Source organism: Somniosus microcephalus, chromosome 1 (genome assembly GCF_052327205.1).
Source record: "Somniosus microcephalus isolate GS21.2 chromosome 1, FLI_Smic_1.0, whole genome shotgun sequence".
NCBI lineage: Eukaryota > Metazoa > Chordata > Chondrichthyes > Squaliformes > Somniosidae > Somniosus > Somniosus microcephalus.
Genome location: NC_140987.1, coordinates 226,274,014 through 226,291,891, shown reverse-complemented (window position 1 = coordinate 226,291,891; position 17,878 = coordinate 226,274,014). Strand labels below are relative to the sequence as shown.

Genomic DNA, 17,878 nt, shown 5'->3' with positions numbered 1-17,878 from the left:
CAGCACTATCACAAAGAGGTTGCATGCCTCAAGGGATATCACTGGCAGAATTTGGATTCTACAAATAAAAATAAAATTTAAAAAAGAAAGTCCTTTGTGAAAAAGCAGCTTTCCTTCTGCATCAAGTTGGGAAAATTATTTCTGGGGTGTTTTATACCAGGCTTTAGATGCACAGCGCAAATGTGTCTTTCAAAACCTAGAGTTAGGATTTGAGTGGTTTCTTATTAATTTCAAGATGGAGCTGAGCCCAGCTGTCTGCAAGAACCCAGGCAAATTCCTAGATCTAAAGATGGGACATGATGCAACAGCTTTAGCCTAGATGCTACTCTAACTATACTTGCTCAAAGCATTAAGTTATGCAAAATAACAACAGAAAACACTGGAAAAACTCAGCAGGCCAGGGCAGCATCCGTGGAGCGAGAAACAAAGCTAACGTTTCAGGTCGATGACCTTTCGTCAGAACGTTCTGACAAAAGGTCATCGACCTGAAACATTAACTCTGTTTCTTGCTCCACGGATGCTGCCCTGGCCTGCTGAGTTTTTCCAGCGTTTTCTATTATTATTTCGGATTTCCAGCATCTGCAGTATTTTGCTATCGTATTAAGTTATGCAAGATCTGGACAAGGACCTGCACCATTATTCGTCATGTGATTCTTTGCATGGGATGCACCATTGTGTCTACAAATTTGACTATTTGGTCCCCTCACATGGAGGGTGATATGGAGATCCTGAAAAAGATTGAGTAGGACCACTAGACTGATACTAGTTTAGGGGCCCTCAGTTACCATGATAGGCTGGGGTTTGGTTACTCTAGAAAAGCATAGACTTCAAGGAAATTTGATTGAGGTCTTCAAAATATTGAAAGTATTAAACTCAGTCCAAGTGGATAGGCTATTCCAGCTAGATAGGTTAGGAAGGACCTGGGGGTATAAGAATAAGTTATACAAGTATAAAAGTAGTTAAGGTGGTAGGAGGTGGTACTTCTCAGAGAGTCGTCAACCTATTGTACAAGCACATACAAGCATTCAAAAGGGAGCTGGGCGAGTTCCTGAGAATGTCTAACAAACTTGCATATAGACAGTAGATGGGTCGTTGGGGGTTGTTTCATCCAGTCAACATGGTCTCCTGGAGCTTGTATGACTGCCTTCAGAAGTTGGAGAGGAATTTCCCACAGTTTTGTCCTAAATTAGCCGGAGGTTTTTTCACCTCTCCCAGGAGATTGTGTGGATTTGGGGGGGGGCGGTTTAGTGATGGTGATTGTGCGCAGAGGTTACACCATACCAGGATAGGATTCAATGAACCAGCTAGTGCTATCTTGTCCTGTTTCAATGTTTATTCAGAGGCCTTTTCAGCTGGGATATACACTGCAGGTTTTCCTCAACATGCTTAATTCAGGTCGGTTCAGTTTCTGGATTTGGGCCGAGGTAATTGTAATGACCATTACCCATTTAAAATGAATAGCTTACTGTTAGCATTATGATTGGCCCAAGATATTCTAGGCCTAGGTTTCCCAAACTACAAATTGCACTCAAACAAAATTTAATATCAGGATGTCTATGCAAGGTTGTCTCCTCCTAAAGACTCCCAGATTATTAGACTGTGTAAGAAATACATTCTAAAGAAGACATTTCAGCCCCATCTGGAATGGTTCAATCTTTATCATTTCCTGATAAATCTTCTTGCTATATATTGCAACTTCTGTGTAATTACCTTACTTGTACATAAATGTGTTTTAGTCTGAATACATGGCCTAGCAGAGTAGACAGGATAACACGTTGGGCATCCCATAGAATCTCCAGCACTTTATAGATAAAGTGTAATTAGCTCACGGTACAGTATTCCATTCATGACATACAAGTGCACAGGTTTCAGTTCATAGGAACCTACCTGCTTATAAAAGCTGTCTTTGTGAGCACAAGGAAGTGTCTAGAGGCTATATTATAACACCCTGCACTGCCATTTGTCGCACAGAAAAACGGAACAGACGGTAGCTATGTTTTCAGCCATTTGTTGATTATAATTGTAGTGTATGTGCTTTAAGTCAGAACTACTTTTTACAGCTCCTGTATACTGTAGTACCGGCAGTAACCACACCGGTATATAAGCTGTGCGCATGCCTCTGTACCCCAGTCTAGAGATGACCCTCCTCCAGTAAAGACCTGTTGTTTGTTTATGTACAGCATCCGTGTAATTATTTATCCACTGAACCATGGATCTAACATTGGCGACGAGTGTTGATGCGAATCCACCTGCAACATTAAAAAAAATTTTAAAAAGTCGAGTCCAGGAACACGGGCGTCGACCGCGAGCAACCGCCCAGCAGTCAGGCAGAGATCCAACTTCGCTGGGGAGGCTGTGGAGAGCCGGGCTTGGTTCCCCAGCCACAACGAGCAGTAAGAGACCGACGACAGGTCCAGAGCAGACCCTTCCCGAGCAGCGGCGGCTGGAGCCGACCGACGGCAGAGAGAGAGAGCCGGGCAGCATCGACGGGGTAAGAAAGAGGGTGAAGAGAGCAGGGCGCAGCCGGGGATTGATCACCGAGCGGCGTCGAGGAAAAATACTGCAAACCGGAGAGAGGGTAAGAAACAGCCGGGTTCTAGACTGAGCGGCGTCGACAAATATCAAGAGAAGAACGCGCAGAGCACAGCCAGGGATCACGGGCTGATCAGGGTCCGCGGGGCGAAGCAAGGGGAGACGCCATTGAGCCGCGGAGAAGCAGGGAGAGCGCGGGAGGCGCCATTGAGAAGCAGGGACAGCACGGGAGGCGCCATTGAGCCGCGGAGAAGGAAGAGCGCGGGAGGCGCCATTTTGCGAAGCCGCAGCGGAGAAGACGGGCGAGCGCGGGAAGGAAGGAAAGCGCAGGAGATGCCATTTTGTGCCAGCGGAGAAGAAGGGGAAGCACGGGAGGCGCCATTGGGGATAGTTAACGCACAACCAAGGATGCCGAAGAGTGGCAGTATCTCGACATTCGACAATGAAGTCGAAGATTGGGCGACATATGTGGAACGTATTGAGGTGTACTGCAGGGCGAATGAAGTGCCAGATGCTAATAAAGCACTGGTTCTGTTAAATTCCATGGGTGCAAAAACTTATGGGTTACTGCGAAATCTAATAACCCCAGAGAAGCCGGTAAACAAGAATTTTGGAAGCATAGTAGAAATCCTACAGGACCACTTAAGCCCCACACCGCTGCTGATAGCAGACAATTTAAGTTCCATAAAAGGAACCAACACAAAGACGAAAGCAATGCTGAGTACCTAACGGAACTGCGCAAGCTATCGAAATACTGCCAGTTTGGAGCGGGACTAGCAGACACGTTAAGGGACAAGTTAGTGTGTGGGCTACAAAGTGAAGGAACCCAGAAACGGCTTCTATCAGAAAAGGACCTTACGCTGGACAAAGCTTTCAATATGGCAGTATCACACGAAGCAGCCACAAGGGGCGCTGCAGAGATACAACAGAGACCGCAAGAATACAGCACCAACGAAATGACCTATGGAACAGGGAAATGCTATCGCTGCGGCAGAACAACACATGACCAGAAAGATTGTTGGTTGAAGGACCAAGTGTGCAGACAGTGTGGGAAAGCAGGACACATAGCAAGAGTCTGCAGGTCTGGGAAGAAAACCAACAGTAAGAAATCTCCACAGGAGAAGTACAAAAAGGTACACCAGGTGATGGACAGTGGTTCAGACGAACAGAAAAGTGACAGACTCCAGAAGCAAGGAGCAGGGTTGTCTGAAACTACATAATGTAACCGAAATAGAGGATCACCAGACTATCTGAGTTACACTCAAGATAGACGGAGTCCAAGTGGAAATGGAATTGGACACAGGGTCAGCTCTAACAGTCATAAATCAAAGAGACTACAAGCGGCTATTTTCACACATACCCTTGAAAGCTACAGAGGTTGTCTTGAAGACGTATACGGGGCAAAAAGTCTACCCCAAAGGAAAAATAAGGGTGAAAGTGACATATAAAGGCCAGGAAATACCTAAAATGGATATATATGTATTGCCAAATGGAGGACCACCACTGCTAGGACGTGAGTGGATCCGGAAGATACATTTAGATTGGCATTCCATACAGGCACTGAAGGTGGAGGCCAAAAAGGATGACGACGTCACACCTGGACGACTGTCAAAAATGCTAACTGATTCAAAAGAAGTGTTCCAGGAGGGACTAGGAACACTAAAAGGAATAACAGCAACAATTAAAATAGAGGATAATGCAAGCCCAAAGTTTCTGGAGACCAGTGCCTTATGCGATCAGACCAGCGGTTGAAGCAGAGCTGGAAGGGTTGGAACGTTCAGGAGTACTGTCCAAAGTGGACTGGAGCGAGTGGGCTACACCCATCGTCCCTGTAATGAAGAGGTCGTTGAGTAATACGCCTGGGGAACCAAAGAAGATCCGCATCTGTGGGGATTTTAAGGTGACAGTGAACCCAGTCCTTCACACGGTGCAATATCCGCTTCCACGAATTGAGGATATTTTCGCCTATCTGGTGGTAAACGCTTCACCAAAATTGATCTAGCCCAGGCGTACGTGCAAATGGAGGTAGAAGAAGCTTCGAAACATTACCTTACGATCAACACTCAAAGGTCTCTATCAATACAACCGGCTGGTGTTTGGAGTAGCCTCGGCTCCAGCTATCTGGCAAAGGGCGATGGATCAGGTCCGGCAAGGTATTCCAGGGACCCAGTGTTATTTGGACGACATCTTGGTCACGGGCGAAAATGACGGTGATCACCTCGCTAACTTGGAGAAGGTGCTCGCCAGATTAAAGGAATATGGGCTACGAGCTAATCGCCACAAGTGCGAGTTTTTCCAGAAACAGATCTCGTATTGCGGCCACGTCATCGATGAAGAGGGGTTACATAAGTCCCCTGACAAGATTGAGGCAGTAGTCAAGGCTCCAGCACCGGAAAATGTGTCACAACTGAGGTCGTTCCTCGGGCTGGTAAACTATTATCACAAGTTCTTACCAAATTTGTCTACGGTACTACACCCACTGAACACCCTACTGCAAACAGGGGTACCATGGAAGTGGGATGACGAACGTAGATGAGCTTTCCAGAAGTGTAAAGAATTGATCACATCAAAAGAGTTGTTGGCCCATTTCAACCCAGCACTACCAATTCGTTTGGCATGTGATGCATCACCCTACGGCATTGGAGCGGTGCTGTCGCACAAATTCCCAGACGGGTTGGAGAGGCCAGTTGCCTTTGCGTCTCGGTCACTAACCTCAGCTGAGCGCAACTACGCCCAGATTGACAGGGAGGCCCTCAGCCTAGTATGGGGAGTAAAAAAATTCAACCATTATCTGCATGGGCAGAAGTTCACCTTGCTGACTGACCACCAACCACTTGTCTCCATCTTTAATCCTAAGAAGGGCGTGCCAGTAATGACTGCAAAGCGGTTACAAAGATGGTCCCTGTTTCTAGGGGCGAATCAATATGAAATAGAATATAAAGGCACGAAACAGCATGGGAACGCTGATGGGCTATCGCGCCTGCCACTGCCTACGGCACCAGCAGTGGACCCTATCGAGATATTTTATTCGTCGATAATTGAACGATTGCCAGTAACAAATGCGGATATAGAGGAGACCCGCAATGATCCGACGCTGTCACGGGTATATGAATTGACGGTGAGGGGATGGCCAACACATGGCGACTCACTGTTGCCAGCATTCTCATCCAGAAGAGAACAGCTGTCAGTATGCCAGGGGACAGTGATGTGTGGATCCAGAGTGGTGATTCCACCCAAGTTAAGGGAGAGAGTGCTAAAGGAGCTACATGAAGGTCATCTGGGGGGGGGGGGGGGGGGGGGGGGGAGGGGGAGTGAAAATGAAAAGCCTTGCTAGGGCTCATGTGTGGTGGCTGGGAATCGATCAACAAATCGAAGACCTAACTAAGAGCTGCTTAGGATGCCAGAAGGTCCAAAATGCACCACCACATGCCCCTCTACACCCATGGGAGTGGCCCTCCTCTCCATGGCAACGGGTGCACATTGAGTCCATGAATGGACCAGCGAAATCAATGTTCTTAATAGCAGTGGATGCTCATTCAAAGTGGCCTGAGGTGATAAAAATGTCTTCAACCACTACAGAGAAAACGATTGCAGTCCTACGGACCATATTTGCCAGAAACGGTTTGCCAGAGCAGATCTGCTCTGATAGTGGACCACAGTTTGTGTCCGACGAGTTCCAAAAATTCATGAAAAGGAATGGGGTAAGGCATTACACATCCGCCCCGTATCATCCAGCCACCAATGCTGCTTTGAATATTAAGTATTCAACATAAAAGACACACTAGTCTTTTACCCTCTCAATTTACTTGTCTGGGCTCCATTGGGTTACAAAGACTAGTTAACTATCAGCAATATTTTTGAACAGATTGACCTAATGCACTTTCCTTAGGAAAAAAAACTGCTTGCATCGCCAAAATGGATAGTGGGAGCAGAAAGACAGAAGTAAAAAATCATTTAGGGGTGGGGGAAGAAGAGGGCATATCCCATCTGATGAAGATTTAATGGCCTTTGCTCTCTCTCCCACCCCCCCTCAAAGTTTTCTCCCGTTAATGATCTCCGCTCACAAGCCAGGTGAGCAATATGCTTGTAGCACACTGCCAATGCCTCCCTTGACCACTGCTGAATACTTCCTAAAGACCCTTCACCCAATTTTCCTTCACCCTGACCTCCATTAGATGCAGCTGAGATCAGGCACTCCATAAGTATGGTAATCAAACCCACATAGCATAGTTCAGCGAATTTGTGTTCAATCATGCACTGCCACTATACATGTAGAGTTTAATGTATCCCATTTAAATTGGGTATTTAAGTAAAGTTCACCTAGTCCAGCCAAGAAGTTATTTAGAATGGTCGATGTGTTGGCATTTTTCTGTGAGATGATGGTCATAGGTTTTCCTGTCAGCCTAGAAAATTTGAAAGAATTAAAATGAGAAATGCTTTGGACACATTTTAATGCAATTATAAACACCTATATTTCACATCTATCAAATCACAAAAGTGTTGCACAAGACAATTTGGCAAATTACATTCATTCATGTGCAACCTGAAGACAGATTATAAAATTCAATGTACAAGTCACATCTTTATGAAAGACTTCCATCCAAACATCGGGGACCAACTGCTACAATTTATAGGGCTTTAACCAAATTAGCACATTGAATACCTATACAGTATGCATCATCCACATTGCTGTTAATGGCACACGTGCACACACACAGCCCTATTAATAGTTCTCCATGGCACCCAAGGTACTGGAGCAAGAACCTCAGACGAGTTAAACATCAGACCCTACATTTTTCAACTCTGGCCATTATGATCGTTCCATGGTCTAAGGATTAAAAGAACCAGTGTTCTATACAGCCTACGTTTTTAAATTTCAGCTTTACAAGGGCTCCATAAGGTTAGATGTCTTTTCATCTGAGCTTGGGCATTGCATGCAATGCCAACAGTGTCTCAATAATTCTTTATTCTACTGTATATCATTTCTCTACATCTTGCCTTACTAGCGTGTTCTATCTATTACTGTATACTAATAAAAAAAAACTGCAATAACAGCACTGCTTTCCTTTGGGTAACTGATGCTGGTTCAGACATTAAGGCAAAGGGTCTCAGGAGTACATCAATATTTACAACAGAAAAGTTTAAAAACCACTGCTGGGGAGTATTTGACTATCTCCATCTAGTCTTTAAAGCTTTAATTTCCTTCTTAACCAGATATTTATCCAGAATCTGAGACACTATTGACTACATTTAATGGGAATTTACTCCCCGCAGCTAGATGAGAGGGAGTTCTTCTCCTCTCACTTGAGGCTCATGAACTTGCAACAGATCCTTTGGTTCTGTAATCTCAATCCAAATTAAATAACCCGCTTATGTCTACTTCTTTCAACATTTCAAAAGCTGGAGCATGTATCTTCGCACTAATCTGTGCAAGTGGACATTTAAAAAAAAAAAATCCCGCTGCACTAAAAAAGGAGGAAGGACTTCTCCTGACATCTGGCCAAATTCCTTGGTCAACCAACACCAGCTAAGATCATAACCTGGCCCCTATCATATATATATTTTTTTTTATTTGTGCCTTCTGTTCTTCTCTCCCACATGGCAGCTGTCTTTCATTCTGCCAGCGCAATTTACACTTCGTCTAGAGCCATCCTTTGTTCCTTAACCTGTCCCATTACCATCTCCTTTTGCCTTGAATATCTCTTAATGTCTCTTAACCTCTGCTGCCTTCTATCCTATCACAGACCTTCCCTTTTGTTCTTTCATCCCCTCCCCGCTTTCCCAGCCCCTACACTTGCTTAAAAATCTGTTCCATTTCCTGCTTTTTTCCAAGTTCTGACGAAAGGTCATCGACCTGAAACGTTAACTGTTTCTCTCTTCACAGATGCTGCCTGACCTGCTGAGTATCTCCAGCATTTTCTGTTGTTATACCAGCTAACTATAGGTCATCTGATCATTGATCCCTCTGCTGTTGTTTGGACCTTGTTACAGTATATGCAAATTGGCTGCTGCGTTTACCTCCATAGAAACAGAGACTGCACTTTAATGTAATTAAATGTCTGTGGAGAACTTGGGGCATCTGAGAGATACAAGGTGCTGTATAAACTGCTGCTCTCTTTATCCTTCTGCCAGTGAAGTAGGATTCAATTCTGCAAGCCTTTTATCAACAACTTGAAATGCTTACCTCACAAGTCATTCTTCTCTGCACCCTCCCCAATACACAAACATCCTTTCGAAGGTAGGGTGTCAAAAACTGTACATGATATTCTAGATGTAGTTTTACTAATAATAAAAGATTTAAATAATCTGTGTTAATTTATAAGATGCCCACAAAATGGATCCCAGTAGATGATTAGCCTCAATAACAGGTCAACAACCATATCTAAATCTTTTGCCCAGATTCCTCTCCATTATTTTCACCCAACAATTCAAGTTATGCACATTAAAATCCACTTAGCTTAGCTACTTAATATGTCCAGATCTTTCGATACTAATAATCTCTTATGTAGCACGGAATCAACAGCAAATGTGATCATTCAGAAATCAGAATCATACAGCACAGGAGGCCATTTAGCCCATCGTGCCTGTGCGGGCTCTTTGAAAGAGCCATCCAAGTCATCCCACTCCCCTGCTTTCTCCCCCTTTTTTCCCTTCTCAAGTATTTATCCAATTCCCTTTGAAAGTTATTATTGAATCTGCTTTCACCATCCTTTCAGGCAGTGCAGCCCAGATCATCAGAACTCACTGCGTAAATGTTTTTCTTCATGTCATCTCTGGTTCTTTTGCCAATCACCTTAAATCGGTGTCCTCTGGTTACCGACCCTTTTGCCACTGGAAACAGCTTCTCCTTATTTACTCTATCAAAAACCCTCAAAATTTTGAACACCTCTATCAAATCTCCCCTTAACCTTCTCTGGTCTAAGGAGAACAATCCCAGTTTCTCTCATCTCTCCATGCAACTTAAGTCTTTCATCCCTGGTTTCCATTCTAGTAAATATCCTCTGCACCCTCTCTAAGGCCTTGACATTCTTCCTAAAGTCTGGTGCTCATAATTGGCCACGATGCTCCAGCTGGGGCCTAACCAGTGTTTTATAAAGGCTTAGCATAACTGGCTTGCTTTTGTACTCTATGCATCTATTTATAAAGCCAAGGATCCTGTATGCCTTTTGAACAGCCTTCTCAACTTGTCCTGCCCCCTTCAAAGACTTGTGTACATACAAATACAACCTTCTATACTGGTTATGCATAGTGTTAAAAGCTAGAGTGCGCCAGCACGGAGTCCGGTGGAGCTTCATTAGTCATCAAACCCCAGGCATCATTAGTATGTGCATAATATATTGAAGCATCTTCAGCCTAGAAGCAAGAAAATAAGTTTGTACCGTACCACACTTGGGGTCTATGCTGGTATCTTTGTAGCAAGCTCATGTTTTCACCCACATGAAAAGAGAGTGAGAATGTTTTTTGAAATATTTTATTAAGAACATTTCCAAACAGGAGGAGATCAATTAATCATTTAGGTGGGATTTATTCTGTTCTCGCTTTGGCTTTCACTTTGACCACTTCTTTTATTAGAAAAACAGTCCCAAATCTGGTTTCAGGAATAATTGAATATTTTGAAAACAGTCTGAATAAATGTGGTTATTTTAAAAGCCGAGGTCTCCTACTCAAGTATAACTAGCTTGAGGGCTAAATTATAGTTTCCATTAGATAAAATAATATTGCTACATAATTTTAAAATTAGATGATGTGTTTTGGTTAAGCCAAGTCAAGAGAAATTGGCTTTGAGGGATTTAATCTGACACACAAAAGCACAAGGCCAACCCATACACTGAGAAAACATCAACTGGTCTTAACACAACCGTAAGAATCTGATGTTTTTAACTCTGATTTAAATATGGGTTACTAAAAGTTAGAATCAGGCCAAGTATGCTTTTCATCTTTCTAATGACCTTTGAATAGAGAATGGTGAGAACATGATTGGGAGAATTAAGAGTTACTCAGCCCAACAGTGTGAGGGAACTGAAAGAGATACAGATATAATTTTTGAAAATTCTAACTTAAAAACAGAAATAGATAAAAACTAATTAAGTCCAAGTTTACTGCGGCTCTTTTCAACTGCCCAGTTGTTATGAGCACCAAATACAGAGTCGAATTTAAAAGCAACCGCGTTGTTGTTTTACTCATGCTTTCACTTTAGCTGTTTGAACCGTTTAAAAAGGCATTTTATTTGTTTTCACTGAATAACAAATTAATTTACTCCAAAGGCACTTGCATTTCACCATGGAGATCACAAAAAAAGTGGTGAATGTGTAACCTGTACTCAACATGATTGGGTGCCTCCATACCTATCAGGCAAGTTACCCTTTCCCCCGCCACCCCACCCCCCCTCACACCCAGTGCTTCTTGATAATACCTCGACATACTCTTGCAGAAAATCGAGATTCTAGGAATATTACTGAAGCCACAGGGCTATTCCAGTGTCTCTCATCTTCTGACACAAGTCTGTTACCTACAGTGACAATTGTCTGGTTTCAAAGTTTGAGAGATGCCGTGGCAGCCTCCCACACCCATTAGTATTCTTTGAATCTCTCTTGCATGGAGACCAGGAGAGAACAGTGTAACTACACTAAGGTAGGGATACTTGGAGACACCAGAGACATGGAAGAACAGGGTGGATCTGAGGAAGTGGGCAAGCAGGATATGACAGTCTGTATCACTACTTATTATTTTCCAAATAAATTAAATGCCACAGTTCAGAAACACTGCCTCCTGTTAACATACAAAATGGAATTGGATATATACTTGAAAAGGAAGCATTTGCAGGGCTATGGGGAAAAGAGCAGGGGAGTGGGACTAATTGGATAGCTCTTTCAAAAAGAGCTGGCACAGACACGACAGGCCAAATGGCCTCCTTCTGTACACTATGATTCTATAAATCCTTCATACCTTGTATGGCAATGTAAATTAGGCATTTAATTAATTGGAGAAAAAGGAAGGGCAGAGAATGTTGTCCACTCAATAATTCAGCAACATGACAGGTATGTAAGTTATTGAACGGCTGCTCAAAAGCACATGCACGCACACAAGTAACCATTACAATCTACCTACAACTCTACTCGGTTGAAAAAAATTGGATGTAGGTTCTCATTCCTTAATAATCTTATAATTGCAAAGCTACAGCAAGAACTGCAAAACAAATAAAATGGCAATAAAATTCTGCTCAGCACTTATATCATAAGCAAAATCAATTAAGGAAAATTGGATGATCTTCCACAACCACTCATTATGATTAAATTAAAAAAATTAAAATAAATAAATCGATCAACATCTTTAAGTAAATGAGAATTTAATCAGTATCAGCACAATGCCCTCACCAAGCATCCATATATTCTAGTTAAAAACAATTCAAAGTTCTTTTACCTCCCAAATGCTTGGTCTCTATAGTATCTACTTCTATAGGGGTGTTTTGGCAATTCCTGCAAAACAAAAAGACAAATGTAAAAATCTTAACATTTTGTCATTGCAATATCCGGTAATACTACCGTTCAGTAACATTCGCACCACAGAAGTGCCAGGCAATGACTATCTCCAACAAGCGTGAGTCTAACCACCTCCCCTTGACATTCAACGGCATTACCATCGCCGAATCCCCCACCATCAACATCCTGGGGGGTCACCATTGACCAGAAACCTGGACCAGCCACATAAATACTGTGGCTACAAGAGCTAGGCATTCTGCGGCGAGTGTCTCACCTCCTGACTCCCCAAAGCCTTTCCACCATCTACAAGGCACAAGTAAGGAGTGTGATGGAATACTCTCCACTTGCCTGGATGAGTGCAGCTGCAACAACACTCAAGAAGCTCGACACCATTCAGGACAAAGCAGTCCGCTTGATTGGCACCCCATCCACCACCTTAAACATTCACTCCCTCCACCACCGGCGTACCGTGGCTGCAGTGTGTACCATCTACAAGATGCACGGCAGCAACTCGCCAAGGCTTCTTCGGCAGCACCTCCCAAACCCGCGACCTCTTCCACCGAGAAGGACAAGGGCAGCAGGCGCGTGGGAACCCCACCACCTCCAAGTTCCCCTCCAAGTCACACACCATCCTGAATTAGAAGTATATCGCCGATCCTTCATCGTCGCTGGGTCAAAATCCTGGAACTCCCTACTTAACAGCACTGTGGGAGTACCTTCACCACACGGACTGCAGCGGCTCAAGACGCCCAGATCCCATACGCGAATTTAAAAAAAGTATTTCTGCACATTTTCAAAGCAGATAAATTCACCAACTCACCCACTCCCACCCCGCTGTCTCGGTGGTAGCACTCGCGCCTGAGTCAAAAGGTTGTGTGTTCAAGCCCTATTCCAGTGACTTGAGCACAAACTCCAGGCTGCCACTCCAGTGCAGTACTGAGGAAATGCTGCACTGTCGGAGGTGCGGTCTTTCAGATGAGATGTTAAACCGAAGCTCTGTCTGCTCTCACAGGTGGCTGCAAATAGATCCCAGTTTGGCATAAAAATAAAACAAAAAAGGTGACTCAACCGTGGCTAACAAGGGAAATTAGGGATAGCATAAGATCCAAGGAGACGACATATAAATTGGCCAGAAAAAGCAGTAAACCTGAGGATTGGGAGCAGTTTAGGATTCAGCAAAGGAGGACAAAGGGATTAATTAAGGTGAAAATAGAATATGAGAGTAAGCTTGCAGGGAACATAAAAACTGACTGTAAAAGCTTCTATAGATATGTGAAGAGAAAAAGATTGGTGAAGTCAAGCGTAGGTCCCTTGCAGTCAGAATCAGGGGAATTTATAACGGGGAACAAAGAAATGGCAGACCAATTAAATACATACTTTGGTTCTGTCTTCACAAAGGAGGACACAAATAACCTCCCAGAGATGTCGGGGAACATAGGGTCTGATGAAAGGGAGGAACTGAATGAAATCAGTATTTGTAGGGAAATGGTGTTAGGGAAATTGACGGGATTGAAGGCCGATAAATCCCCAGGGCCTGATAATCTACATCCTAGGGTACTTAAGAAAGTGGCCCATGAGATAGTAGATGTATTGCTGGTCATCTTCCAAAATTCGATAGACTCTGGAACAGTACCCATGGGGATTGGAGAGTAGCTAATGTTACCCCACTATTCAAAAAAGGTGGTAGAGAGAAAACGGGGAATTATAGACCGGTAAGCCTGACATCGGTAATGGAGGAAATGTTAGAGTCCATTATAAAAGATGTAATAGCAGAGAACTTGGAAAACAGTGACAGGATCGGACAAAGTCAACATGAATTTACAAAAGGTAAATCATGCTTGATTAATCAACTGGAATTTTTTGAGGATGTAACTGGTAAAATAGATAAGGGAGAACCAGTGGATGTGGTGTATTTGGACTTTCAGAAGGCTTTCGATAAGGTCCTGCATAAGAGATTAGCGTGTAAAGTTAAGGCACATGGGATTGGGGGCAAGGTATTGACTTGGATAGAGAACTGGTTGACAGACAGAAAGCAAAGAGTTGGAATAAACGGGTCTTTTTCCGAGTGGCAGGCAGTGACTAGTGGGGTACCGCAGGGATCGGTCCTAGGACCCCAGCTGTTCACAATATATATTAATGATCTAGACAAAGGAACTAGATGTAATATCTCCAAGTTTGCAGACGACACAAAGCTGGGTGGGCGTGTGTGCTGTGAGGAGGATGCCGAGAAACTCCAGTATGATTTGGACAGGTTGGGTGATTGGGCAGAAGCATGGCAGATGCAATATAATGTGGCTAAATGCGAGGTTATGAGATGTGTCAGCTGTGAGTCAGAAGGCTGTGGGTTCAAGTCCCACTCCAGAGACTTGAGCAGGAAAATCTGATACTCCAGTGCTCCCTGTCTGCTCTCTCAGGTGGACATAAAAGATCACATGGCACTATTTCAAAGAACAGCAGGGGAGTTATCCCCAGTGTCCTGTCCAATACTTGTCCCTCAATCAACATCACTAAAAAAGAGATTAACTGGTCATTATCACATTGCTATTTGTGGGAGCTTGCTGTGCGCAATTTGGCTGCCGCATTTCCTACATTACAACAGTGACTACACTTCAAAAAGTACCTCATTGGCTGTAAAGTGCTTTGGGATGTCTGGTGGTCGTGAAAGTTTTTTTTTTTTAAATTCCTTCGTGGGGTGTGAAATCGCTGGCAAGGCCAGCATTTATTGTCCATCCCGAGTTTCCCTTAGAACCGCTGCAGTCCATGTGGTGAAGGTACTCCCACAGTGCTGTTAGAGAGGGAGTTCCAGGATTCTGACCCAGCGATGAAGGAACAGCAAAAAACTTCCAAGTCAGGATGGTGTGAGACTTGGAGGAGAACTTGGTGATGTTCCCATATGCCTGCTGCCCTTGTCCTTCTAGATGGAAGAGGTTGCAGGTTTGGGAGGTGCTGATGAAGAAGCCTTGGCGAGTTGCTGCAGTGCATCTTGTAGATGGTACACACTGCAGCCACGGTACACCGGTGGTGGAGGGTGTGAATGATTAAGGTGGTGGATGGGGTGCCAATCAAGCGGACTGCTTTGTCCTGGATACTGTTGAGCTTCTTGAGTGTTGTTGGAGCTGCACTCATCCAGGCAAGTGGAGACTATTCCATCACTCTCCTTACTTGTGCCTTGTAGATGGTGGAAAGGCTTTGGGGAGTCAGGAGGTGAGACACTCGCTGCAGAATACCTAGCCTCTGACCTGTTCTTATAGCCACAGTATTTATGTGGCTGGTCCAGTTAAGTTTCTGGTCAATGGTGACCCCCAGGATGTTGATGGTGGGGGATTCGGCAATGGTAATGCCGTTGAATGTCAAGGGGCGGTGGTTCGACTTACTTTGTCGGAGATAGTCATTGCCTGGCACTTCTGTGGCGCGAAGTTTACCTGCCAATTATCAGCCCAAGCCTGTACGTCGTCCAGGTTTTGTTGCATGCGGGCATGGACTGCTTCATTATCTGAGGAGTTGTGAATGGCACTGAACACTGTGCAGTCATCAGCGAACATCCCCATTTCTAAACTTATGTTGGAGGGAAGGTCATTGATGAAGCAGCTGAAGATGGTTGGGCCTAGGACACTGCCTGAGGAACTCTTGCAGCGATGTCCTGGGGCTGTGACGATTGACCTCCAACCACCACAACCATCTTCTGTTGTGCTAGGTATGGCTCCAGCCACTGGAGCGTTGCCCCCCACCCCCCCCCCCGATTCCCATTGACTTCAGTTTTACTAGGGCTCCTTGAAGCCACACTCGGTCAAATGCTGCCTTGATGTCAAGGGCAGTCACTCTCACCTCACCTCTGGAATTCAGCTCCTTTGTCCATGTTTGGACCAAGGCTGTAATGAGGTTGGGAGCCGAGTGGTCTTGGCAGAACCCAAACTGGGCATCAGTGAGCAGGTTATTACTGAATAAGTGCCGCTTGATAGCACGGTCGATGACACCTAAATAAATGCATGTCTTTCTTTTTTTCCCCTGCCCCCACCCCCATCTCCTGGTACTCCCTCAGCAAGACCTCCCCCTTGTTCTTTCCTATGCCGTTCATCCCGACATGGACCACGACAACGGGACCCACCCCCTCCCTTTCCAGCTGCATCGAGATATCCCTTATCCTAGCACCAGGTAGGCAACACACCCTTCGGGATCTCTATCGTGGCTGCAGAGGATGCTATCTATCCTCCTAATTATTGAATCCCCTTTAAATACTACATTTCTATTCTCCTCTTACCCCCTTTGGTGCTTAGGTCAGCACTATAGCTGTCCTCCCTAGTCTTTCTCCTTATCCTCACAGGTAGCAAGTACATTGTAGCTGTTCGACAGGACCAGCACCTCCTCCTCCATCTCCCTGCGGTTCCCCTTACCCTGTTAACTAGTCATAAAGTTATACAGCACAGAAAGAGGCCCTTCGGCCCATTGTGTCCACGCCTACCATCAAACCCTGTCTATTCTAATCCCATTTTCCAGCACTTGGTCCATAGCCTTGTATGCTATGATATTTCAAGTGCTCTTGAATGCTTCTTCAATGCTGTAAGGAGGTAGGCAGCGTGTGGCATTATATGGTTGAGTAATGCAGGAGGGTGGCCTTGGGTTCTAAGAGAAGGATGGTGGTGTAGAGGTGGGGCGGAGGGATGTTGGGGTCTGCAAGTACTGGCAAGAGGTTCCTAGATCTGGGAGAGGGAACGCTGTACTGCTGGAAGTGCTGTCTTTCAGATGAGACGTTAAACCGAGGCCCTATCTGCTCTCTCAGGTGGACGTAAAAGATCCCATGGCACTATTTCGAAAAATAGCAGGGGAGTTATCACCGGTGTCCCAGCCAATATTTCTCCCTCAATCAACATAACAAAAACAGATTGTCTAGTGATTATCACATTGCTGGTTGTGGGAGCTTGCGGTGTGCAAATTGGCTGTCGCGTTTCCTACATTACAACAGGGACTACACTTCAAAAGTACTTAATTGGCTGTAAAGCACTTTGGGATGTCCGGAGGTGGAGAAAGGCGCTATATAAATGCAAGTCCTTCTTTCTGTTTGCAGCCGCCCAGCACATCCAGTCAGTCTCTGGTAATCACTTCGGGGAGACTGACTCCGGAGCCGGAGCCCTAGCCCCAGATCCCACCACAGGTGCTGAGCCAACCGGAAGGACGACAAGTCACCAGCCCCCCTAACTCACCAGCCGGGGCAGTGCCGCCTCCCCGCTCATCCCCGCCGCGATCTGTCTATCTGTCCGCCGCAATCTCCGCCTGTTGTTGTTGTAGCTGTTTTCCGCCTCTCCCGGGTTTTTTTCCTTACCCGCCTCTTTCGTTAATTTTAAATCCGTCGCGCGGACTGAGCGTCACTCACGCACAGGCGGGGCGCCCCCCCCCCGCGCCAGCCAATCGTAGCTCGGCCTGTCCCTTCGCACAGCCGCGCACCACAACAAGGACCGCGGTGACGGCATCAGAATGTTGCAACGCCGTGCGTTCTGTTACACGTGACCAGACAAAGCTGAAGTGTGTGTGTGAGAGAGAGGGCGTAACGGAGCAAGTGCCTGCACACAGAAGACTTTTAATAGATCACTAATTAATCTGCAGTGATGTTGCAGATGAAGAATAGGCTTACCTGTCTATGTTGTCTTCGTGTTGTTGTTTCTTTCTCTTCTGATTCTCACTTTTTTATTCTTTCTTGGGATGTGGGCGTTGCCAGTAAGGCCAATAGTTATTGCCCATCCCAAATTGCCCTCAAGCAGCTGATGGTGAGCCACCATTTCAGAGGGCAGTTGAGTCAACCACATTGCTGTGGGTCTGGAATCACATGTAGGCCAGACCGGATAAGGGCAGCAGATTTCCTTCCCTAAAGGACA

At 45.1% G+C, this 17,878-nt stretch overlaps 1 protein-coding gene across 5 annotated transcripts in view; it reads right to left on the bottom strand.

Annotated features, from left to right (window-relative positions):
- Nucleotides 1-17,419, bottom strand: part of LOC147124655 (uncharacterized) — a 176,738-nt gene extending 159,319 nt beyond the window's left edge. Inside the window, exons 1-4 of one of the 5 annotated variants that reach the window (XM_085991090.1) lie at nucleotides 17,210-17,418; nucleotides 12,832-13,027; nucleotides 11,953-12,008; nucleotides 6,853-6,935 (exon numbers count right to left, since the gene is read on the bottom strand). In XM_085991090.1, coding sequence (XP_085847216.1) covers nucleotides 6,853-6,919 — 67 coding nt within the window. In that variant the 5' untranslated portion in view covers nucleotides 6,920-6,935; nucleotides 11,953-12,008; nucleotides 12,832-13,027; nucleotides 17,210-17,418. Of the gene's footprint in view, nucleotides 1-6,852; nucleotides 6,936-9,916; nucleotides 9,986-11,952; nucleotides 12,009-12,831; nucleotides 13,028-17,209 lie in introns of those variants that run through there. The other 4 variants (XM_085991062.1, XM_085991079.1, XM_085991101.1 and 1 more) reach the window with 4 other exon arrangements.
- Between the last annotated feature and the right edge of the window lie 459 nt (nucleotides 17,420-17,878).